The 27,676-nt window shown below is 34.6% G+C and overlaps 1 protein-coding gene across 2 annotated transcripts in view; it reads right to left on the bottom strand.

Annotated features, from left to right (window-relative positions):
* LOC112680005 overlaps positions 1-27,676 on the bottom strand; it is a 163,466-nt gene that overhangs the window by 18,134 nt on the left and 117,656 nt on the right. For both annotated transcript variants that reach the window (XM_025549978.1, XM_025549979.1), the window contains 2 exons: positions 27,486-27,568; positions 25,535-26,452 (listed from right to left, as the gene is read on the bottom strand). In XM_025549978.1, the coding sequence (XP_025405763.1) occupies positions 25,535-26,452; positions 27,486-27,568 (1,001 nt within the window). The remainder of the gene's footprint in view (positions 1-25,534; positions 26,453-27,485; positions 27,569-27,676) is intronic.

Here is a 27,676-nt window from a genome sequence, read left to right as displayed (position 1 = left end):
CACACACACACACACACACACACACACACACACACACACACACACACACACACACACACACACACACACACACACACACACACACACACACACACACACACACACACACACACACACACACATGTATATCGTCATAATAAACGACAAATTGGAAGAAAAACTGGTTTCATTTTAACTATACGGAACGGATTTTTTTTCCATCCTATTACAAGCAAATATTAAGAATTTATATAACATCACGCGGCTATGATAAAAGTTTGGTGGCAATTTGCATATAAAATAAACATATATATATATATATTTTTTACTGTTTCTATTGGGCAATCAATTATTGACGAAAGTAATGCCCGTTAACCTTTACAAATAAAAATATATCTGCAGCCAAAAGGTCACTGATAGAGAATTATTGTCCGAAGCCGGTTTCTATCATGAGTGTAAATGCGTGATAATAAAAATAAGTGCATCACCACGAAGAAGATCCAGATATTTATACATAATATTTTGTTTTTTGGTCCACAGTCGTTGCAGTTTGCCGTTGTCACGCAGATATTTCCGACACTTATTGTATTTTTAAACATGCCAACATTGCAAGTATTAATGGACTGACAACGTTATATTTTAATTCAACATATTTTTTTTGAATATTGTCCACAAACGTTTACACATTGCTGTGTATACACGCATAATAAGATCAAAAACATTTATGGACGGTAAAAATGTTTATCCGTGACGAATTTTCGTAGAGACAAAAATAAGAGCTGGCTCAAATATAAACTACCTTAATAATATAATATTATATACGAGACAATTAGTACTAATAAAAGCAAATTCAATTCAATACGTAATTATTATAAATTTAGTTTAGAATATGTGCCGTGAGATATATGGATACCTTTAAGTATTTAATTTATCGTTCAATCTAATAATTATTCTTGCTTTGATCTCTTTAAATAAATGTAAAAACTTATTTCGCACGAAAGTCAAAACTTGTGGTCGAAAATACAACACAACATGAAACTAAGTTAAATATTAATCGTATTCATCCCCTTAAATCGAAATCACAGTGATAGATACCCGACATCATTGCACCATACTTTATAATGATAAGGAAAATATAATATTATAGCATTTAACTCTGCACACTGCGATGTTAAAACTAATAATAAACTACTGTTATCTATTTATCGTCCTAATCAATTTTACGAGTATATTTTCGAAACCACTGAATAATGTGTATACGAATTGCCGTACGTATAAATAAATTCTATACACGCTTGATACGTAGATTCGCATGCGAATGTAGCATAATATACAAAATTAATATACTAATGAGATTAGGGGAAGATCGATAAAATGTTGTACATATATGAAGGGTACAGGGAAAAAACCAGAAAAGTCACTTTTTATTTATTTCGAGAAAAACGTGGTTTTAATTTCAAAACTTAATAATTTTTGTCTGTATGCCAAAACTTTCGGTGGTCATAACACACAACTAATCTGCTTTTTCCCAGATTTGACTTCTTGAATTATAGAATACGTCAATACAAATAATTTGATACCAAAATAACCATTATGGAAAAAAAGTGACTTTTCTGGTTTTTTCCCTGTACCCTTCATATATATAACCATGAACACATAAATATTTTTTTTCTCAAATTTTTAATTTTAATTCTCTCTAATTCTGACAAAATAAAATAAGTTATATGTTTACTAGTGCAACATTTATTTTCATCGGTGGCGGAAGCCACTCACATCACACCGTCGTATATAACAATAATGTATTTATGTGTTAATGCGCGTAAATAGAAGAATATAAGCAAACAATAATAGTAAAACTATAACTATGATCTACTACGAGTTTCTAATGGTGAGTGACGAACTTTCTGTATATTAGCCTGCAATCAGTATTAGGAGGAGTTGCTTCCTACGGAAAAACGTGAAAAAGCTCATTTTACACTACAGAAAACGTAATAAGTCTAGTAACCATTTGAAATCGCATGTATAGATATTTTTCTATATATTATACAAAGCATTCCACAGGAAAATTATTTTAAATACTTAGTGTCGGATATGGTGTTTGGAATAGAGGTGATGCGTCGCCAAATCACCTACAAATGGATGAACGAACGTAGCGTATTGTGTTTGTGTGTACGCGCGCGTGTGTGTGTGTGTGTGTGTGTGTGTGTGTGTGTGTGTGTGTGTGTGTGTAAGACAATAAGTGTTTTACCAGAGTAAACACAAAACAATATTATCATATGTTTAACTGAGTGTACGGCGGTGTTTTTGGTATGAGGAGGAGGAGGAGGAGGATAGGGTTAACACCATTTTGTGTCTCTCTATCGTTACAAACAATAGAACGGATATTAACATTTGAACGGAGTCATTCGTTGTGTATTTAAGACTATAATTAAAGGCGATTTAATTTTGTCTTCGTTTAACCCAGTAGTAGTAGAAGTAGTAGCAGCTACGAGCCATTTAAACCCATAGGTACATTATATATATTTATGCTAATCACTAAAGTAATACTCGGAACGATCCACAAATCTCTACCTAACGCGTAAGTACACAACTCGACTGTTGTGCGTATACAATACATATAGCGCGTTAAATACAACACGGAAAGAGCATTAACTCCTCGCATGGTTACATATTACATAGACACTCCGAAAACATGACTTCGGATTTAGGAACACGATGAACGCTAATCTTCACCATAGGAAAATCGACGCAACATAATAAAATACAATACAAAAACAATAATATAATGCGTATGGCGACAATTATTCGAAACCGTCATGCTCGAGGATTTAGGATTAAAATTTGCCATTAACAGAAATTTACTAGAAACTATTCGAATTTAACTCTTACATAAACGCTTATGAAGGACGTGTCACATAATTCATAACCGTATCCAGCAATAATTATTGTTCGGTAGTCCCATTAGTACGGAATAACATAATATTCACATGCACGCGACACGACAGCGATGGCTATTACCGAAGAACGATTTATGTTATTATCGTGTCGTTATGCACACAAAAACAGTTATATTTCTATTGCACGTGGTGCGGACTCGCTAAGAAATAAAAATAAACTACATTTAAGGAAAATACTAGAAAATATTATGTACTAGGTTTTGTAACAATAATTATGTTTTTTCGACATTCTGCCGATGACCAAGCTACGTGATATCCACGTTGCTGTTTGCCGGCGATGACACGCCGAGTTGTCCCCGGGAGAAGGTCGCTGGTTTACGCGCGAGTTTTTTTCATCTACTTTCACCCATTGTTGTGCTTGGAACGGCAGACGTGCGTAAAAAGAAGAAAAAGAGAACGCCTTGCATAAATTGACACGGCAATACTATTACATAGTAAAAACGATACAATTAAAAAAAATCATTACAATTTATTAGTAAAAATAAATTTAAAATAGCTCGACTACATTTTAAATAAAACATCTACACAATAAAAGCATGATCTTGGTGCGGGGAGAGTGCCATACACTCAATGGCTTAATTATATATTGTGTAAAGATAAATTAATAAAGGTTAAAGAAAAATGTATTCATAATGGATTGTCAATAGTTATAAAATTGAGAATCGAAGAAGATGCAATTGAATAATTGGTTCACTTTCTTATCTTTATTATATAACGTAAACGTAAAATATAACGTATAATACAGTAATTTCTACATTTTAAAAGGATGAAAAACTCCTATTAAAATATTCTAAGAGATAAGTATCTAATTCATTATGATTTATTACACCTACTATTAAATTAAATCAGTTGACGAGTAACAAAAAATGAACTTTTAAACTTAGGTTTATTGAAATGTATACCTCTATTCCATTTGAAAATGCTTATCACGCCCTACTGCATTACAGATCCTCCTACTTATCAAAAAAATCGTGAGAACTTCCGTTTTCTGCAATCATATCCGAATATAATCACATTACGACAGGAACAATATCATAACGTAATATTTCGTTATTATTATTACCATTATTGTTTCATCGCGTATAGTGCACGAGAACGACCTATGTACGTACATTGCTTGAGTAAGTCATTAACCTCGGCGGATACAGAAGACGGACTGTGAGCGCACGCGCTCGATACGAACTGACATCAACCCGACGACAATAGTAATGTCGGGCAAAACAAACGATTATCCCACGTTAAGTTTATTGCACCGCGGTGGATTTACAGCATTCTTCGTGGAATAACAACGCAACTTATCGTCAAAAGAGGTTTTGTCTGACACGATTCAATGGCACATGACAATGCTTCACGAAATTTATCCCCTGTTCCATAGCCCTAACTTATACATATATCACTGTCAAGGAAAATCGTGGCAGCAAATATTTTTTTTCAAATAATAAAGCATACGCTACTATAATAGTGATTAAAAAATACATATTATTGTATAAAATATGTATGTGTTTAAAATATTTGTAAAAATCTACAAATGAATGTGTTTTGTGAACATATTTTGAACACAAGTTTTAATATAATTAAAATTCAAGTTAAAATTAGAACTTATCGTTCAGTGTGATTTTGATGAAGATTAAGCAATCAAAATCTGACAAAAAATAAAAACGTAGTATAATAATTATTAGGACGAGTGCATGAGACAATTTGAATAATCGTCTGGGCAATAATGCGGATGAAAACGAAAAGACATCTATTTAGAAGTGTAAAATAATATTGGTTTTTTTTTATCTAGTAATTCATAAAAACTCGTTTCTGGTAAACTCGTCGATATCATAACTTCCAGATTTCACAGATGTAGTCAGACAATGAAAAACTACCGTAGTCCGTTCACTTTTTAGAAATCCAACAAAAACATACACTTAATAAACGACATTCGAGTGTCGTTGAAGGGATATTTTTACGTAAGAAGCTAACGAGTTTGGTGAATATCACAAAACACATATTCGGTTTGATGAGTAGTGTAACGGTAACATTACATATTTATAAATACTACAAATGAGAATATTTTGTAAATATCTATCCATGAATTTTGCATAGACTTATTTTGGTTACTACGAATAATTGATTTTTTTTTTTCGAACAATTCAACTGGGCCGTTTTTTTTACGGTCATCTGTCGAAGAAGAGGGTTAAAAAGGGGTATATAAGTGCGGGACAATCCGTCAAGCTATCTTCATGTTATTGACATGCGTACGTGTATGTAGTAACTGGGCCTTGTAACAGTACACGCAGAAACTACGAAGACATAAAAGAAAAAGAAGAGGCCGATCATCGAACCGAGTCCGCCGCCGTCCGGTCTAGAACTTGCCCGCTACGGTATAGAGTTTTTCTTCCTTATTAATGACTAGTCAATCAAACCCATAACTATAAGTATACTGTGTATCTGTGTACGGGTAATATTATTCAGTTAACAAGCGATTTTTCTTTTTGACTGGCGACTTGCCACTAATTTACCTTCGTAATAACTAATAAACTTTTAAATAGTTTTACGTTTGTAGTTCACAGATAAACCGTTACAAAATAGATAAAATTATCAATCATCAAATCTTACGTTATAAATGTATAAATATATATATATGCTATTGTTAAGTATTTTTTTTCTTCTACTATAGGTAGGTGCTTTATACCGAATGGTTGCAATATAATTACAGAAGAGAATTGAATTTTAAAATCTAATTTAACGTATTTTCTGAAATAGATCTGCTGATTGTTGTCAAAGAATTACAAGGATACTGTAATTTTTCAATGCATGTTATGTCAGTATCGTACACTTCTGTCCTTGACATCGGGATTGACAAATAAAAAAATTCATGTTTTACAGAAGTCGCCGTACATGTTTTGTATTTCGTTTAGTGCCGAGTGTTGAAAACAAATTACACGTCAAACTGACCATTTAATGTATTGTATTGTACACCAATAATAACACTTATTGATTAATTTTGGCAGCATAATATTATTTTGTATATGTGAGTTAAAGTCTGTTTTCAAAATATTAGTTATGTGCGTTTGATTTATTATAGAAAACAACAAAAATAATAATAATAATAATAATAATAATAATAATAATAAATATTTTGAAAAGGACACAAAAATATATAATATCCAACATATAACGTACGTAAAGCAGTAACACATGAATACACATTTACATGAGAACCAATTTTAACGTACAACACACAATGTTTGCTCATTTCTCTTCTACTATAACGTCATTGTTTAATATTTTATTTTAATGTATTATATTTCTAGTTAGAAAAATGACGTTATGCATTTGCTGCATTTACCATTTCATATTGATATATTACAAATTATACGTGATGGATTAAGTCTATACACACACACACACAATAAATACCACTAAATATCGAGTCTTTGTACCGATAAAATGTAAACCCAAGTGAGTTAACATACAAAATTTGAAAATTTTCAGGTATTATCTTATTATAATTGAGTAAGAATTATTTTAAAATTTATTTTATTTCTTCCATAAAGTATTACAAACCGGTGATTTCGTGAAATTATAAACCAGTTAGTTTTCTCTATATATACTTTTACGCACTTCGAGGAAAACGTTAGTAAAGATTATTTATTAATACATTCCTATTTTAGACAAGATAAACAAACGTTGCCATGAATCAAAAATGTAAATAAATAACAATACGCTTAATCGATCGATACCTACTAGACGGAGAAGGGTGAAAGGGTAAATAGAAATGAGCGATATGGGGAGGGAAATGATAGTGCTCATGAAATGATAGATGGAAATATTAGACAGTAAACGAACACAACAACAGCACAAACGACGGTATTGATTATGAAACAAACGCCATTATTCAATAATAATACACTCACTATAGTAGTTGGTGACCGCACCGACTAATTTTCCGGTGAACTGTATCTAGTGGGGTAGTAGTACGGTCATACAGCGACCAATCGGTACGGAGAAAGAATACTGAAACGATAACGAGTAGGTCCCCAAAAAATTAAATGAGAAAGAACACGCACAGACATTCGTTGTTATTGTATAATTTCGTATATTCCAACGGAGGTATGTACGAGTATAGACTTATCGTTCATGTAATGAAAGACAGAATAATAATAATGTAATATGGTAGGTAAGCAAATTATATATATATATATATATATTTATTAATGCCAATTATAACCATGCATTGATTGTATTTTTACAAGACAATGATCGATATATAGGGCGCGAGTACACATAACAATAATAATATGAAAGTACACTCATATTATACGAACGTCAATATTATGTTAATACAGCAAAGCAAAATTAATATAGGAACACGGATATTTCGTCATTGCTCGTGATTAGTTCATAGAGTATAAAATAATGCAATAGTTGACATGTTATAATAGTGATAATAGTAGATGTATAATATTGATCTGTGCAATATTTGATTTGCATTAGGTTAGTTTTGGTTATTATACACAAAAAAAAAAAATAAATTAATAATGAATATTGATGAGATTTTGTTTTTTTTTTTTTAATTGACGATGACTTAACACATATTTCTCCTCTAAGACTATTTCCATAAAATAATTACAATACTCAAAATTATTTATAACGGACTCATATCCGATTTATCGGGAGCAGTATAAATAAGATAATATTGCGTACACCCTATTTACATAGACCGAAACAATGGATCACAGCCAACATTTTACGCAATCAGTAAATCTCTAGCAAGCACATAGATCGTAACTATAATGTCAGTGGCGTAATGGTAAGGTACGAGCGTGGAATGATGGAGGAAGGAGTGAACCGGTAGTGTTAGGGCCAGAGGTCTGATGATATTGAACCTGTGCCCCCGCATGTGAGTTTGCGAAATAAGAGCAAACGAATATTGCTGCAGTACTCTCTTAAAACACTTCGTTCAAATACATACTATATCTTATTATTCGCTACACTGTGGTCTTGAGCAATTCCAGTTTGACAGATAGTCAGATACGTAATGTACCTGTAAAATATTCACGATTTATTTATTAATAAACCTTAGTTAGGTGCATTAAGAACGTAATACGAATATAATAAAAAAAAATAAGAATAAAATAAATAAACATTTTAAACAATTACCTACACTATAATGGTAAATATATAATATATTAGAATACCCAAGTTTACGGATACCAATTATTTTTTTTAATTCATCAATAATTCAAGTTTTTAATACAAACCAATTTCAAATTAATCATTATACCTAATGGACGCGTAACAATTAGGTAAAAGTTTATAAAATGTCCTAATGTTCGACTAAATAAGAAAAAATACTTAGCATTACTAGCAAAAAAAAAAAAAATAAAAAAAAAAATAAAAAAACCATACAAATATATCTTATTTAATTGTATATAACATTAATTAAATATCCAATGTTATTTTTTTATCTAATACGTAGAAAAATAGAAACAATTGATAATAATAAATAAATCCAAGATCATAGTGCAGTACACTGATACAGACAGACATAAAAAACAAAATAAAAATAATTTCAATAAATATATTTAAGTATTTAAATAGTAATTGAAATACAATCTTTGGACTACATAATCAATAAATATTTTTAAATCGCTTTCTTAAAATTAATAACAAATCATAAATAAAAATAATAAGATGATTATTAATTGTGATTCTAACTAAAAACTTGTCAGAACTTAAATTAAATAAAGCGCAAAAGTATCTTATCGTGATAGAGAATAAATGAACGATATATTTTTAATAAAATAACAGTTAATATTATTCTGGTAAAAAAGGAGTTGCAATGTCAATATTCAAAAATCTTATGGAACAACGGAAGTTGATCCAATTCAAAAAAAAAGGATAGAAATTGTTTCTGTACCAATAATTGTGTCAAATTAACGTCTCAATACACAGATTTTAAAAGCACGTGGCGCGTGAGCGCGCAGACATATACCACAAAGCCTTTCGCATCGATGCAAGGAATCGGTGACAATCGTCAGATCGACGACTGTAACCGTTGCCCTACAATCGTTTACCGATTGTCATTCAAAATCATTAGCTGTTGTCTTCCGCTTTCATATTATTTCGATTTTTGTACACACGCTGATAATTTCTTACCAGCAGTATTATTATATATATAGCAACTATTATTATTGTCACAAATGCCATAAAACAGAGAAAACGGTGACGAGCAGTTTAAAAGCGGGCGACGGTTAACAATTAAAACGAGTATTTCTATATTATATTTTTAACAGTTCAGATTGCCTATCATCAACGTTTCATTGACACTGTTTGTCGTCATCGGAGAGTTAAAAACGCTTTGAATACGCACACAATGGCAATATAATGCGTCGTCGTATTGTATACACGTAATGCCTTCGTATTAAAACGTCCCAATTTATCCGCAGGGGGGCAAGCTGGTCAAAAAAAAAATAAAACTATTTCCTACAATGACTTCTGCCGTATACATATACACCACACACACACACACACACACACACGCACATACACACAGAGTTCGATATCATAGACATTATATAAAATACACTAATACAAAAACTGGTCTGTTTTAAAGCGATGCTGGCGAGTTTGAAGGATTAATAAAATATACTAGGTACCGCACCGACACGGGTGGATTTACAAGTTATATCGATAAAAAAAATATACCAGACACAAAAGAAACACCATTACAGGTCAATGGGCATGCACTAAAAAACGAATAAATATAAAAGCTAAGACGATAATTCAATTTTAGCCATACATAATGGCAAAAATATTATTTAATTGGACATAAATCAAAAATATAAGAGGAATTTGTAACAAAAAAAAAAAAAACTACTAGAAATTGGTCGAGGAATACCGAGTTTAACCAATTTTTCTAGCGGAACATTGACCAGGGAGGTTTTATCTTTAAGCAGTAGTATTTTTTTATCAATTGAAAATGCTACAAAAATAGGTTTTACAAAAATAATTGTAAGTACGATACGATATGAACACGGTGCACCGCGGTGGTACAGTACACTCGACGGTGTCGTATTGCGTCAGATTTTTTAATCGCAAGACGCATAAGCACTATGAAATGTCACAGCAACGACTTAAATCCGTGAAACGTAATGAACAAATCAAAATTTTTTTGCAATAGACGTAGATCGATTTTTTTCATCTAAGATTCGACGGTTACAATCATCTACTCGTGCCCGCCAAATACATCGTTTTTTTGCTTTGCGACTTCTACTGGTTTTAAATATGCACAGCTCAATGCCTCCAACAATAATTCGCATTAATGTCGATGACCAACCGAGAACAAATAACGTCAGAGGAATGTATTTTTTGATACTATTTTGAATTTGATTGTATAGGTATTTTTTGAACTATAGGTACCTAGTAGTTTATGAAGTTAAAATGCAATGTAAATAATGCTTCTCGGTGGCATGATTGAGGTAAAATGTACGCACGTGCGAATGATTAAATTAACTTTAAACATGCGATTGTAATTCATCGTGGTGATTATTTTACCCTACTTTGAGGTGAGCAAATATATCGAAACATAATTCGCAAAAAAAAAAAAACAATACGCATGTAGGTGAAAAGTAAACAAGTGAAAATTCGCGTCTCAATGTAAATTAGTTCGTATTACTATTGAATACGGAAAAAATGAAACTTTTTAATGAATTCCGTTTTTCACTAAATTATGCACATCCAAGTTACTCAGTATCAATGGAATCTACAGACAAATGGCACCACACGATAAACAAGTACTTTAGTACACAGTCTGTTTTGGTAATCGCTAACAGTTTTGTTTTCAACACGAACCATTAAATAATAATAATACTATGTGTTTTCTCTGACAGTAAGTACTCAGCAATGAATACAACAGTCGTATCTCATCGGGATTTGAGACCGATATGCATTTAGCAAATCGATAAATAAACAGATAACAAATGATAAATAACAGAAACGAAAATAAATTACTATACCATTTCAGAATGTCAAAGAATTGAACAACAATGGTTTAATATTGTACTATAATATCCTTTTATAATCCAAATCGTTTAGTCGTAATAGATAGTCGTTGCTTTAATAATAAATTCGAAATGTCATCGATATTTTTGATGAGTTTCACTAACAAGATTGTCATATCATTAAAATTTATTAAAATTAATGAAGTCCTCGTTTGTTTATCATAACGAATGACAAAACTAAAAACTTCGTAGAACACATAACGCTCGAAACATAAATATAGTCTATTTTCTGAATTAAAATTGGGGGAAAGAACTATTTGGTTTCGACTGACAGACAGGCGCATGGCGCTTCAATTCTGCAAGAAGTAGAATTGCCGAATAAGCATAGGCGTGATCATGCAAGCAATATATAAACTAGTAACCCGGTCTGTGGTATTGTACGGTCAAAATTAAAAATATTTATAATAATAACTACTACATTCAGAGAAGTTAACTGTTACCGCCAAATATGAACGCGTCCAATGAGTAAGCGGTGTCGCTTTTGTTGTCGTACAAATAACATTGTTCGATAACATTAATGTTAGTTACTTAAAATCGCTCTTATTCGACGAAATAAAAAGTGATACGCTGTAATAGAATTGTTTTGTGATCGCCGAAATCAATGAACGGCAAAAACAACGATGTAGCAACATGGGAAGACGACTGCTTTCAACGGTAAGTTAATCAGGAGAATCGTTGTAAAGCCCACCTGATCGTCATACATTGTTGGTATTAACGATGGGAGTTTCCGGACTAACTGTTCGACGGAAAACGGGTTATTAATACGAACGCGTTAAATAAAAATGAATTCCGCGAAAGCTCGTACAGTGGAATACAACGCCGGTAGAGTAAACATGTTCAACTGAAAACTTTTGAAACGTACCTTTTGATCCGAAATTTGTTTCCGCTTCCGAATACCATGGTGGCGGCGCGGCTCCAAGTCTCTACAAGTGTCGTCAAATCCAGATGCGCCTAAAACGCATTATACTCACGTACACAAACACACACACACACACCGACGAGATGATATGTAAATATTATATTATTTTATGTATGATAATCACCTAGAAATCACAGTGGGCAGTATAACAATAAAAACACGGGTCGATAAATACGCATACAGCTGAGGAACTTTTGTCGACAGTAAAATAATAAGTGATGGGAAATAATTTTTAAAAAAAAAAATAACTGAACGCGGAGTACGAAAGATAAGACAACGAGACGGTTGAACGAAGACTGAACGCTTCACACGCACACAACCTGCTGTTGCCTGTCACTACGGCGGCGGCGGCGGCGGTGGAGGCGCGCGCACGTCTAAAACGGCGTAGAAAAGTATAGCGCGTGTTGCCGTGGTGGTAGTAGTAGTAGTAGTAATAGACAGTAGTAGTACTAGACAGTGGTAGAAATGGTGCGACTGGTGTTGTATTTTTTTTTCTTTTTTACATCACCGTTCAACCACAAAACAATTACCCGACGAGTGGTGGGAGAAAAAGGAGGGGGATTGACGGTCTGTACCCCAAAAACGGCAGAAGTCGCGAAAAGTTACGACTGTACGACCGATCCGACGTTTGTCCCCATACCGAATGCGGACTAAATGGTTTATAAGCTTTATAAAAACTCACAATCCATTATTTTTCGTCACAACGCTATTTAATTAACCCCAATTCGGTCTGCGATTAAAAACTATCATCATTTAGATTTGACATTCAACACGTCTGTATTTGTTTAATTATAAATCTTGTAGCTTAATAAATCGTGTAATTGGGCACCGCGCCCGTTAAATAAATAAATAATAAAATAAAATTTTAATAGTAGTAATAGAAACAAATTGTGTGCATTGTATATTATACTTTCCGATAATTTGGCTATTATTTTTGATATTTAATGAACAATTAATAAAAAAAATTATTTCTCATGTGTCATTTTATAGGTCGAAAGTATTAAATTATTCTATTCCTTCGAGGAAAATATTATATTCGTTAAATTATCATGTTCCCTGTTTTAACAAACAAAATTTAAATACATTTAAATCATTTAATAAGCGCTCTGGATGTAACAAATTTGATATTATATAATTACACTTTTGTGTTTGTTACAAGTCTTGGCAAGGTAGGTATCCTAGTTCAGTTGAGTTTTTACGCGTGACTTGCGCCATAAAAAAAAAAAAACGTTTGAACCTAACTACCGCTACTGTTATTTATCATTCTATCAAAATGTTATCATCGATGTGTACCAACAAGTAACGAGGCTTATTTGGAGAATATTAAATGTTGTGTACCGTTGTTGAGCAGCAGTATCGCATTACTCCGACACAAAACATTTACATAAAATACACCGTTATACACCACTGCATATCGCGGACGAAAATAGTATACCGAAACCCAAAACAACTATAGTGCTATCTTCACCTTGATTGTTTTTTTTTCAATTTCCATTCATCAATAATTGATTATTTCATTACTTATTATTTTTTTTTTTTTTTTGATTATTTTGTAATATATAATAAATATGTAATATACTGTGTTAATACCATTAATTTATGTGCGAATTTTAAATAATGATTATTATAAAGTTGCATAAAATTAGTTTACATGGAAAAATATAAAATCATTTGTTCCGGTTGTTGGCGTACCCGGGAGATTATTGTCGTACGAAGTCTGAAGTGATCTATTTATAGGTGGATGGGTTGAAAACAAATATCTGAAAACCTATAATTAACTGTACTTAACCATTGCACTGATCATTTTTATCAAATACGGCATTGTTGAATCTGTATAACATATGCTTCTAGCCGTGAAACCGTCGACGGTGAAAGTTATTTTTTGGAAATTAATACCGCGAATAAATGCATATTGTTTATACTTAAATATCATGAATAAAAATAAATAATAATTAGCAAAGTTGTATTAAGTCATAAATAACTACGTTATAAATTAGTATTCAGACAACGTAAACAGAATGAATCAGGTTTTTTTTTTTTTAAAAAAACGACGAAATTAATGCCGAGAATTCGAGATTTAAACAAATAATAAAATTGTTATGTAATATAATTATAAATTTAATTACAGATTTCGAAGGAAATTGAGCAATACATGTACATCTTCATTACGTTACTAAAGCATGTATTGATGTATAAAAATATTTTTGATAGTTGATCATCTAAATGACTTAATCTAATGAAGAGTAATATTTAAAATCTGGACGAGTAAGTTGAAACCCGATGTCAGACAGTGTATGAGAGTATAAAGATAGAGATCGTGAAATCTACTAGAGAACGACTTTCTCACTTTTTTTTCATCTTTGATTTGAAAAGAGTTAATTTTTAAATGAAAACTTTTTAATCGATTACACGATACAATTTTTAGAAATAAAATTTGCTCAAAAATCTTAACCATGCAACTAGATCGATTTGGTAATCGTCGGATGTAAAAGAAATTTAAATTCTCTCATGTTGGGTGTGTTAGACCACAGTTATAGCTTCCAATACCCTGATTATATTAATCTGATTATTTTACGAAACACATTTTATATACGTAGATAAATCCCGAGTACTATTACCGCGGCTTTTATTAAATTAATAATTATGTCTACAGGTAATGCGTATTATAGACGCCATAAAAAATGACCTTCCGTATATCGTTACGCATGTTTAAAATATAGTTGAAAATGAGGTTATTTAACATAATAAAATCCAATCACCGTAATTACTTGCGTGTTCCTTAATTAAGAACCGTTTGTCTGCACGTACACGTATGCACTGCAGGCATTACGCGTTATTTCATTGTAACGATATTATGGTATAGTGTAAGTGGCCTCCTCTACCTACCGAACTGCGTGTACGTAACGCGTTATTTAGCTATTCAGCATCGGACTGTTTTCTAGTAGTTGCACATGTTTCGTGAAGTTTTTATTATTTATTTATTTTTCTCTCCGACGATTAAAAATGGGAAACCGTCCGACCACGTTGGAAATGTGATTAAACTGCAGACGTTGGTGGTACGCAAAAACGTGTGGTGCAGACGAAACATTCAAATCGCGAATTGTGCGTATACGTCACGCGAACGCAGAGCAAAGCTGTCTGTTAAAGGGAGTTCCACACCCCGACGGATTCTAACGAAACATTACAGCTGTACGGTTCGCTTGCTTTTAGATACGTATATTATTTATATTAAAACCGGGCACTATTGTCGCTAATAATTAACCAGTATTCACGACAGCTGTATAACCCGTATACATTGAAAACAATTATCGCAGGTTCAAAACGAATGCGAATCAAGCAGCTGTAATCGTTTTGTACGTGCGTGTAATTTTACGTTCCACTGTCAAGTCCTAACTGCAGTCTTATAATACCTATGTACTTTGATTTTTTTTTCAATAGTAAATACAGTCAGGAAAAACAGAAAGCGTGTACAGTCGTCACCAGTAGGTCAAGATATCACTTTCTTGAAAACTGTTGATCGTTATTCGCTGTCGATATGCGTCTTCAATGTTGAGCAGAGAGATTATGTTTCAAAACTGCGTAAAAATAGTTTATTTATAACGAATTCAAACGCAACTAAGCATTTTTTTTTTTTTAGTCGGAAGACGCAAGCAGGATAATGTTGAAATATATGGTTTAGGCGTATAATATTTTCTTTTAAAACCACTACGGCGGTGAGTGGAATCCCCTAAATATGCGACTGTAACCAGGGGTTTGCGTTGTGCAAGTAAAACGAAAATGATTCCAAGCTGTTGCACGTAGGAGAAAGTATACACATACATACTCACATACAGATAATATAATAAATGAAATTATTTGATGGTCAAAAACATAATCACGCAATACCCTTAAGTCATTATACACGTATATCCTATAGGTATACAAGCCCAAAGGTATTATGGAGTATATCATACACGTGTACGATCTATATACATCTGTATACATAATTCCATCCTGTTGGACGGCGCGATGGTAATGTTAACGCGGGGCACGAAGCAATAAAATCTTCAGACATTCCTCATCTGATCTAATACTATTTTACTGTTCTTAAACTATACAACCTACGGTACTACTAGAATTGAACCATCTATAGGTGTACCTGTGTGCGCTGTTGGAACCGCCGAAGTGCAGGTGGATGTTGGCGACCGCAGATCTACGCGAGAGCAATAAACTAGAATAATTCGTATTAATGATCGTTTGATCACTGACGGTTCACGTACGCGTATGCATATAACAACATTAGTATTGAAATGTTACAATACCTAAATATACCGACGACCGTACGCGTGAATGGGGATTTTAATTATTATTATTTTTACTTAAATCCAAATGGATAAATATCTTATTTTCCGTACCGACGACGCAACGCTTCGCTTTATCATTATATAGTGTCAAAGTGAAACGTCGCGTCATATAATCATAATCGTTGATTGATCGAGCGTATTTTATGGCTTGTTTAATTCAGTCATTGTCACATCGTTGTAGTACCTACCTAGCACCGGTAGATGATTGGTCCCATCAGAAAAACAGCAAGTTACCGCTGCTGTAATTGTTTTTTTTTATCAAATCTATTTATTTACCATATTTATTTTGAACATCGTATGGTCGTAACCGCAGATCGTCGACAACGTATAAATTATAACTACTTATACCGATTCTTGTACAGTTATACCACGGATCCTCTGCACGTACACAAATAAAGACAATACAACTTTTATACGCAACAACGAATAATTTCTAAATATAAATACATACATACATATAGACTTATTAGTATAACTATACTGGAGCAAAGAAATACAATTCGAAAAAGCATATAATACGACCGGAAGACGAGGTTACAGATTTATGATACTAGAAAAACTTGGATTGCTGGATTTAGATTGAATAACACCTACTCGCGGACACCTGAAAGAATAGGTTTTTTTGTTGCGATTTTCGAGAAGAAAACTACAAGCGATGAAACATGTGTGCGTATCGCGTAAAGACTATACCGGAACGAGAGGGAGAAGAAATTCTCGGCGAATACGTTTATATTATTTTCAACTCCCGTCGAAAAATTTAAAACATGCCGTGCACTGGTTCGAATTTTACCTCGAGCAGGCAATTAACGTGCATTTCGTGTACGATAATAAACGCATTTTTCACGTACGATTATTATGCTAACGAGTACGGTATCATAAACATAAAGCGTGAGCGTACAGCGGAACAGCGACGTGTAATCGTCGAGTATATTATCGTATTATATACGGTGTAAAAGTTATAGTGAATATCGCGGTGACACTTGTTGTGCGACAGTGAAAAAAGAGACGTTATGCGCGCGAATAAAAAAAAAAAAAATTAATGTACAAACGGAGGCTTTGGCCGGGCGACGGCGTGGGAGTGCCCATATAATACGATATTGTGCGCGTATGATGCGTAGTCTTTATGCACATACGTATATGCCCGAGGAGTTAGTCGTCGGAAACGATTAATCGTCGGCGGGTTAGAGAGGTGATATGTTAGAGACGTATATCGTACGGGCGTGGGCGTATCCCGGCAGTGCGATTATCATAATAATAACATTAAACGCGGGCGACAGCTGCTGGAATCCGGCAAGAGTCGGCGCTAGGTAAACGATTACCGTACGGTATACAGTTTAAAGGCGGTAACCCTTTACGCGCGCGCAGAATAGCCGGTGTCGCACTCATCATCCGGTTCACCAAGTACACACGTATTTGCATATTCTATCCCGTTGATCATCCCGGCAATGCTCGCAGCGGCGTGTATTATCACTAGACCCCGGATTTATATGCATTTGCGTGTTTGTACTAAGTGTGTGCACGTCCGTGGAGGTTTAATATTGTCTACGATTCATATTTAATTGGTTTTTAATAAATTAAAAATGTTTGTATTTTTTTTTTAAGTTTTCTATTCGTCTTTTGAGAATAGGTAACTTCAAATGATCTAAAATATTTATTTTTAGTTTTTTTTTTTATTTGTATTAAGTTTAAGTTTCATAAAAGTTTTAGATTGCTTTGAAATATAAAGCAGTAGATATTATCATTTTCTTTTTGTTTTTGATAAAATATTTAGAATTTTATTTCGTATAAAAGTGTGGTTTTTTTTTTTAAAAAAAACAAATTTTATAAAGTATAACATAATGCATATAATTGCATATTTAGCATTTATCTTTGCGTATCTGACACTTTTTAAATTCATATAAATTCGGGCTCTAATCATCACTATCAGGCGGATTATCGCGCGTCCAATTTAAACACCCCGACACGTGATCGCGCAAAATACACATGTAATTCAAATATATCGGAACGATCAAACACTACGTATTAATATACGAGCGTGTGCGAACAAAGAATACGCATGCGCCTGGTCGTGAGTGGGTTTAAAACGTTTGTTTTCCGTTCAAATTACGTAACGGCTTAACCACTAAATTCTTGCAACAAAATGTATAAAATTATGACATTTAAAACCATACCATCAGTAATTTACTGAAAACATTACCTTTTGGTTGGTGTTTATAAATACCTACTATATATGCAGGGCCATATTTAAGATTTCTCCGCCCAGGGGTAACAGCATTTTGCCACCTCTATTCCCTGAAGTGTAAAACTGAAAATAAGTGTCTCCAGCTATTCATTAAAAACCCGCTCACAATTAATTTTCCCCATTTCAATATACTATTACACAATATTTGTAATTAATATCAAATTGAAAATAATAACTGAGATATATTTACATAAATAAAGTTATAGAAAATTGTCTTTTGTAAGACTGATCCTAAAATAATTTAAGATCTTTCGGTCTGAATGTCCCATCACCATAAAAATTAATTTTAAACTAATAACTATATCTCAATAAAATATTATTAAATAGATATAAATTTTGTACGATACTAAGTAATATAAACGATTTTATAGTTTAACATTTATTTTTTTATAATTTTATTTATTCAAAAATAATTTTCTATTGAGAATGTAAAAAAAATCTATTTGTTTTTATTTAGAATCACCGTAAAAATAAATATTACCACCCCCTTAAATACGGCCCTATATATATGATATACCCGGTTAAATTACCAACATATACGTACTAACGTGAAACAGCTCGTCATTATACGCTGAATATAATATATCATACAAATATATGAACTTATTAAATATTATACTTGTAATATGGACATATCGTAAGTTTTGAGTTATTATAAAGGAACGGTCGCAAAATTCGCGTTCATAGTGTATTCGTAGGCAAGTTGGAATTTGCCCATAAGATATTTATAGCGTTTATTATGTATTCCAATAATGGAAATAATAATCGGACGAAAAAATATATGGTATAATCATAAAACCGTTTGCACCGTCTACGTGCGAGTATAACATTTTACAGTAGACTTTGCAGGATCTAAACAAATGGAGGACGCCAATGTCGCTTAATCAACCGAATTCGACACGAGGCCGTTGTACTGATCGCGCCGTAAAGGAATGAGAAAAAAAATTAAATATTTCAGACGAATGAACGACACCCTAAAGGCTATCAGAACTACAAAGTACACATTATAGTACAGGTACGTACGTCGTACAAGCTTATACGTATACAAGTCCCGAGAAGGCCATACGGAGGACGTGTGTGTATGTAATTATAGTTGAAAATCCGTCGCCAAGACGTTATTACCTTACACGTATACGCACAGTTTATATATAAAAAAAAAAAAGTATTATTCTTGGATAGTTTAATCGTTGCACACCCGCGGTAAACGTGTGTGTGCTGTATCACACAGATCGACGGCTCACATCCAGCCATCAGCTACATATTGCTGCACGTCAATATAGAACCTGTATAACATGGTGGTATCCAAGCATCTGAATGTTCGTAACGAAGTCTATTTTACCTCACCGGGATGTCATAATAACACGGTGTAGTCGGATCCAAGTCGTGTGGCGCATGTACGTATATATAATATAACCGTGCGGTGGTCAACCCGATAGAGATTAACACCGTTGCCCACAGAAGGATACGGTCGCGATGGACTCGTAACAATTTAGACGTATACGTATACGGAAAACCGATTATTACGGCGAGCGTACGAAATACATACGTACAACGCTCGTGTGTAATCCGCACAGAGTGTCGTGGGTATATCGAAAGTGTTACGTAACGGGACAACGAATCGTTGCCGTTCGAATCGACTGAAGAGTACACGATGAATAAGAAGACTGAGTTCGTGCATGACTCGCTACGAAGGCGAGTAAATTATTCACATCGATCCGTGTGCTCACCGCGAACACGAAAGGAAACGTTTGTATTCACAAATAGTCATCCCCCTCGGACGTTCAGTCCAATGCTGCAGCGGGATAAGAGCACACCGTAGAATATAACACCTGAATTATGATTAATGTGACACGTATGAATTAATTAACAGCTAAGCATGTGTTACGTACATAATATCGAATAGAAAGGATCAGTAAGTGCGGCTACCGGTACATAGTCATTAGTTCGGGGGTCGCCCGTGTGAAAATGGGCAGGATGTGCGACACGCAAGTAGAAAGGAGAACAAAAACATTTTCCGTCCGGTCGTAACGTTGTTGTGCACGTAATATTTGTTTGGTAATACTATCAATCTAGAACGTTTCAAACACATCTTGCGCGATCGACCGTCGCGTCACGAAAACAACATCATGGATTATCGTGTCGATACAGCTGGCAGATAAACGTAAAACTCATGAGGATAAGATATGTACTTGCCGGCGTTTCTTCACCGACTGCATGCGTGATTTGCCCATAAACAACAGTATTTGCATTGTGTTCTGTTATGATAAAAGTTTTACACCGACATATTGATATCATCTAAGCCCAATGATATTAAAACGTATCTTAATAATGGTATTTTATCAATTCACAACATTTTATATCACCGTCTTCGATCAATATGCTCCAGTTTTTCCATAATTTTTTATTTATTTTTTTCGTTTCGTTTTTGTTGTAATGTGGTCGGAACACGTAGCGCGTTAGCCATTCACCGCAGTTGACCAACAATGTCACTGCCGGTACAAACGCGTATATAATGCGTATTTGTACGTATTTCAGCGTACACACTGCGTTTGCGGTCAGCTGCGGAATAAAAAATAAACCCCGGTACATATTGTAGTGTTACTGTGCCGGTAGACTATTGGAAGTGACGGCGGCGTCGCACGCGCGTATTGTCGGACAGATCTACTTTCTATACTTGTGTGTGCATAAACAATACTTATACACACACGATCAATAATATCAAAAGGTTTACGAGTTCAAAAACAGTTGCAGTCGATGTTAAGGTGGATACGCTGACTTCTTCCGTGTCACCGGCGTCTGCGCTTCTCCGCCCGCGAACCAATAATTAATCGTCTATTGTTAAGACTACGTATCGTTCCGCTATGCGTAGTAGCTGTACGCACGTTCAAACATTGATATGATATGCTCGTAGAGTGTAGCGAACGTGTTTGTCTATTCGTTATGAAATAATTATGGGAAACGGGAAACGCGAATAATATTTACGTTTAAGGACGTTGCAGAGCTTACTGGTTTTCGCAAGCATGAGTGTATATATTTTCTTTTTATTATTGACTAGGAATCAAACCGAAAATCAGAATATACCGTATCCTGTAATATTTACGAACAACCGACTAAAACGTAGGAAATCGAATTCCAACATTTTATAACCTAACAGTCTTGCGCGCACACACTTACGTTTTAAATACGTGTAACTCGAGTAGGTACAACTCTTGAATTGTTCGAACCACAGATTCAATTATCACTTCAACTCTCGCGTGTAGAGACAAAATTTCGGTTAATGTTTCGATGCGTATTGTCACTGTAGTGTAGACGAATAATAAAAGGACGCTATACGTGGGCGTGTGTGAGTGCACATAGAGACATATTGTCTGCGTATCACATACATATCCAATGTAATGAATATCCTGCCCGCTGACCCCGTGTAGGTTCCTGTGTTTTAGTAGCTGTACACACTGGGAGTTATGACACTCTCACTCCGTTTGCGACACTTTCACCCTTTTTGTTGTTAGAATGTACATGTAGTGTACACGTACGTGCGTTATCCATTATTGGTAAGAATGCGTGCTTAATGGGTTATCGTGGAGTCACCGAGCAGTGAATATATACCACGCGAAGATGTAATTCACCTTACCCGTCTGCAGCCGCTATTGAAAAAAATACGATTATAAGAGAGAGAACGAGAGAGAAAGAGAGAAAAGAAAAACAGAGAAAGAAGATGAAATATAAAAAGCAATTTATAAACTGTAGTGCTAACACGCGCGCGACCGCTGTTGTGAAATTCGATTCTACAGGCATAGGTTCATTGTGCCTGTTTAATTGAATTTGTCGTCGTCCGGACCGAAATTAAACACAAAAACTCACGTGCGCGCACGTCATCGTATTGTAAACACTTTAAACGTGACGGAACAGACATTTCCACAAATGCACAGATGAAGATGTTGATGATGATAATGAAATACAACGGCGCCATCGCGTTACAACCCATTGTGGTAAACACCTGAAAAACTAGTCGATTAATGTATACATTATATCGTACAGTTTTTGTAATAGAGTATTTATCCATTGGTCACTTTCTATTTTTCGTTTCTTTCCGTATACAATACAAAACGGCTGCAGAAAATCGTTTCGGGTCCGAGATCGATCTGGACGATAATATTATGATACACGTCGGTTGTGCCTTCGAACACTTCCGTCGGTCTAGCACGCGTCATTATTGTACAATATACAATATACACTATGGACGATCCGCGATAATACATATAAACGGTGTTCGCATTTCCACGGTCGTGCGGTCGCGTTTCGACAATGAAAACCCGACGATTTGTCATCAAACACGCCGGGACGGAAATAAAACACTTCTGCATTGTACACGAACCTCATTGAAATAACAATAATAATAATCATTGTGATCTTGAATCGTGCGGCCGCGCTGCACAGATGGATTTCCGTCGAAACGAACGGTTTACGAATAATTATTAAATTCGACACTCCCGCGCCATCATGAACATTTTGTAGTTACGTGTTCGAACCGTACACACTGTGCAATTGCGACCCGATACGTTTTCATTTACGGTAGGTACACGCGAATTGCATATGTTGTCTTGCCTATAGACACGCGACGACTATCACTTTCTAATTTTGACATTGAGCCTAACCCTTACACACATACACACACGCACACACACTGTGCTTTCGATTAGTACACTAATAAGCCCACGCCACGTTCACCGACACATCGCTTTTATAACGGCATCGCGGCCGGACTAGTTTTTGACGTTTGGTCGAGATCGGTGTACGGGGGGCGTGATATTCGCACGTCAATGTCTCAATACAAACCTAACGCCGTGACCGTAGATAGTATAATAACGTTGTAATAAATGTTATTATTTTCGATTTGAGCTTTTAAAATGGTTTCGGCCAATCATCTTCCTGACACGCATTCAACAACAATATACAGCTTTCACTTGCGGCATTTTTCATAACTCGAACGCGCGATACCGCGAATACTTTTGATACACGATTCGTTATCATTGTTTATACCAACCGCCTCTGCAGTTTGGTTATGACCACGGTTTAAGACAGCACTATCTTAAACCGTGGTTATGACCTGCAGCGTGTAACCCCCTCAGCTTATCCGCACTGATTGGCCGTTAATAACACGATTTCCTTGGTTTCGGAATACTACGTTCGCAAATTTATTATTCGTCGCGCGAGCATTGTAACACACTCGCGCGATTTAATTAGTTTTTCTTACGCGTGTACACAATGCGACGATAATGATGTGCGATGGAAAACACAGGTATACCTCCTATACACCTATACGACTTTATATTATGTTTACGAACCGGAACAACTTTCTTATATTTTATTATTATTATCGGTTGTAACGCAAGTAGCCGTCGATGTCTATCGATCGGTTTGAATGCGACAAATTATTATCATGATATCCTGGTTTTAATGAACAGAAACCTGCAGTAGCTTTGTTGTACGTGTTTATACGTGTGTATATAAATACACACACATATATATATATATATATATATATATATATATATATATATATATATATATATATATATATTCATATATACTTAAAGACGATGACAATATAAATAGGTACGTATAAGAGTGGATGCGCACAATGTGACAAGAACTAAGCACAATAGGGTCCTGACAATACATTGATATCACTCGCCGCCTCGTCTTTAAATCGCAAACAACCCAATTCGAATGAAAGTAGTTTCAGACACGCCATTAATTATATAAATACTACCACATGGTATATACACTTTATACATATATTGATGACGTGTAATTTGTAACTTTTTTTTGTTTGTTTTATTAAACAAAACGTCATTATCAGTTCTGTGGCCTCAAAAACAATAAAGGTAATTACTAATTATTATTACTAAAAACGTTGTTTCATTTAAATCGAGAAAAATAACAGTAAACAGTAAAACGATCAAATATTGGAGTTTGTATATAGGTACCTAAGTATAACAAGCGTTGAATCGTCATTGTATTTCCAATACGAAATTACTCTTTGAAATTCTTAAACATTTATGTTGATCATCGTTTAAAGTTTTTTTTGTCATCGCGAATTACACTTTTTAAAATCAGTTATTATACTGGAGTTAACGTTATTTTTAATGTAAAATTGATTTAATAATGATACGGGCCAAGGGTAGAGAGAAAAACACAATTTTTTCCTTGGCCCAAATCGACGACAAAAAAAAATATTAAATTACATTTTTGATAATATTCGAAAAACAGTAATCGGTCGGCCAATAATAGAAACGAGAATTACCGGTAGTTCAATAAAATTATAGGCTTATTATACTCGAGTATGCACCTTACCAAACAAAACACATACGATAATTATAATACATACGTACTCAAAACAAGTATCAATGTGAACCGTGCCCGTAGAAGGGTGGATTGCAAAATGGTTTTTTTGTAATGCCTAAGCTAAGTATATAGAAATGACGTCACATTTTTGATTTTAATTCGTTCCAGATACACTCGATATAAATAATATATCTTATACGATGGCTGCAGTATTATTTAGTTCAGAAAATTAAAAATGTTGGTGTTATGAATACTATTTCGATGAACACAAACAGGATGAGAGTACAGTAAAAACACATTTAACTCGTAATTCCATTTATAATAATTTCAATGTTGTTATTTACGTTCAAATGGAAATATACATAATTCGTGTCATTGCGAACATTATATTATATATGAAGCCAAAATAGATGGTTTTATTATTTTTAAAAAAAAAAGAAATGTGGAATTAAATACAACACGATATCCAAACAAAACATGAATCGATAATTGCAACCGCACTAAATCATCACATTACTGCTAGTTATTTAAAATCTTGCATCAACCAAATTATGCAATATATATTATGGTTACGATACAGGTTTCTAGTCTCGTGAGGATTATGCGTTATCAAGGTGGCGAGAGGCTTGCGTTTAAAAATAATACAAGCTAAAGTTTTGCGGGGAAGCAAAATAAAAAGCGGTACTACTCACTGTTGGTAGAGCGTCGGCGGGCAGTTCGGTTCGAGGGACGGCGGGAACGCGCCGGAAGACTTGAGTGGTCCTGCGACAACGTTCTTAGTAGAGGCGGTGGACGGTGACCGGTTGGCTGTGGCGGTTCTTTTATCCGCGTCCCTGGCGATCTTCAGTGGCGTGCAGATCTGATGTTTGACCACATTGCTCTGGACCGTGGTCGTAGTCGCACTGAACGCCGGTGGCTTGACGGTGGACATGACCACTTGTTTGGGCACTGCTCCGCCCTGGAACACGGACTTGCGGGCGGAGAACTCGGATTTGCAGTAGTCCTTGTTCGGTATGGTCAGCTTGTTCCGGCGGACGCTCGACGAACGGCCAAACTCCTTAGTACCGTTGTGCCGGTCGTCCGGTGAATCGTTCGCCGTATTGCCACCCGTAGGCAGCAGCAGTTCGGTGGCGAACGACTTCACCGGAGTCTGTGGCACAGCCTTGTGGCTGTCGAATATATACGACAGCGATTTTGATTTTTCGCTCATTGCGTTGTGTTGGTGCGGGTGTTGCGGATGGTGTCCGTGGTAATTGCTCAGCACGTCCTCGACCGCACTGAAACTGCTTTCTAGTCTTTTCTCCTTGCCGTTGCGCAGGAACTTGTCATTCCTCAGTGACTCGGGCTTCGGCCAGATGGCCTCCGGTGGCGGTGGCGGCAACGGTTCGTCCGACACGAACATATGCTCGTCTTCGTCCACCATCGGTGGCGGCGGCGGCAGGTCCGGGCTCGGCTCTCGTTTCGTCTGCGTCGCAGTAGTCACGGGCGTCTGTTGTCGGGCGAGTTGCTTCTTTTTGGGCGGCAGCTCCGGCACCCAGTCGTCGATAGATATCGACGGTCCCAAGACCATGGGGCCTAGAATCGCCGTCGAAAGAGAACCACAACTAGAACTGAATGAGAAAAGCCGTTAACACGTGTAACACAGTTTTATGGTTTTTAGTACATGCGATTAAAATCAATCTAAGACTATGAATGGCCCGGAAAAGACTATAGATGAAAAATGGCTAGATTGAATGGCTGACATCATAAGAACTTTTAAAGGTTTACACTATAACGTTGTTGGAGGAGACATTCTTCTGGTATAAAAACGTATAATATGTTATATGTAACCCAAAGAAGTATGAAACCTACATCCTCCTACACATTTTCTACACGTTTGCACCCGACATATATTTTATTTAATGATTTGGTAATATTATTCTATAGTTCAAAAATTATCAATTAAATTGATGAATATTTGATAGTTTTTCCCGAATTTCCGAACCGTTCAATATTTGGGTATTTCATTAAATATGTAATAATTTATTAGATATCAATCGAGTTTAATTAAAAATGTTTAAGTAACTAGTTGAGAAAACAGATGATGGACGATAAGAGCTTTTTTTTAAATACTTTCTAAAAGAAAACAATCAGTTTTAAAATTAGAAGTACAGGACAAGATTTAATTTAATATTTTACAATATATCATTACAATTATGTAGCGAGTACTATGACGGCAATATGAGTATTTGTACGTACATTATATTGCCTATACGTAAGCCCCTTAAAATGTAATGTAATTAGTATTTTTATAACCATTGAACTATTTTGTTTTGTAGGAATATTTTCGTTTCGTAAGAATTAAATTATAACTGTATATTTAAGTTTAGATAGTAATTTCTTATAGTTTTATGTAATATTTAAGTAACAACAAATGACCATATAAAAATGAAAATATAACCGATCAAGTAATAAAAATGCTTCTGGACATTTTATTACTATTTTCAATTGTACATTGAGTTTACATCTTATTGCAACTAGTTAAGACTGTTCAGTTTAACTTTTTGAATCAATATAATTACTATTTTTTCTCTTAACCAGTGTGTATACGTATGTGATTTGTGTGATAAGTTGTAAAAATTTAATATTTCGTAGCATGTATACCTTCTATGTTGATTTTTATTGAGTTCCTTGGGGTTATTGGCACTAGTCACTTCGTCGTTCGAACATTCGTCTTTCGAACAATCCTATGTAAATAAAATAAAATTAAATTAAAAGAATCCAACGTTTATTATATAGAAACAGCTCCGTTCACTGATGGTATAGCCGGAATTTGAGGCACCGGGCTTGGGGAA

This window comes from Sipha flava, unplaced genomic scaffold (assembly GCF_003268045.1).
Source record: "Sipha flava isolate LNK unplaced genomic scaffold, YSA_version1 171_pilon_pilon, whole genome shotgun sequence".
NCBI lineage: Eukaryota > Metazoa > Arthropoda > Insecta > Hemiptera > Aphididae > Sipha > Sipha flava.
The sequence above is the reverse complement of the archived record's forward strand: the minus strand, read 5'-3'. Positions and strand labels throughout refer to the sequence as shown.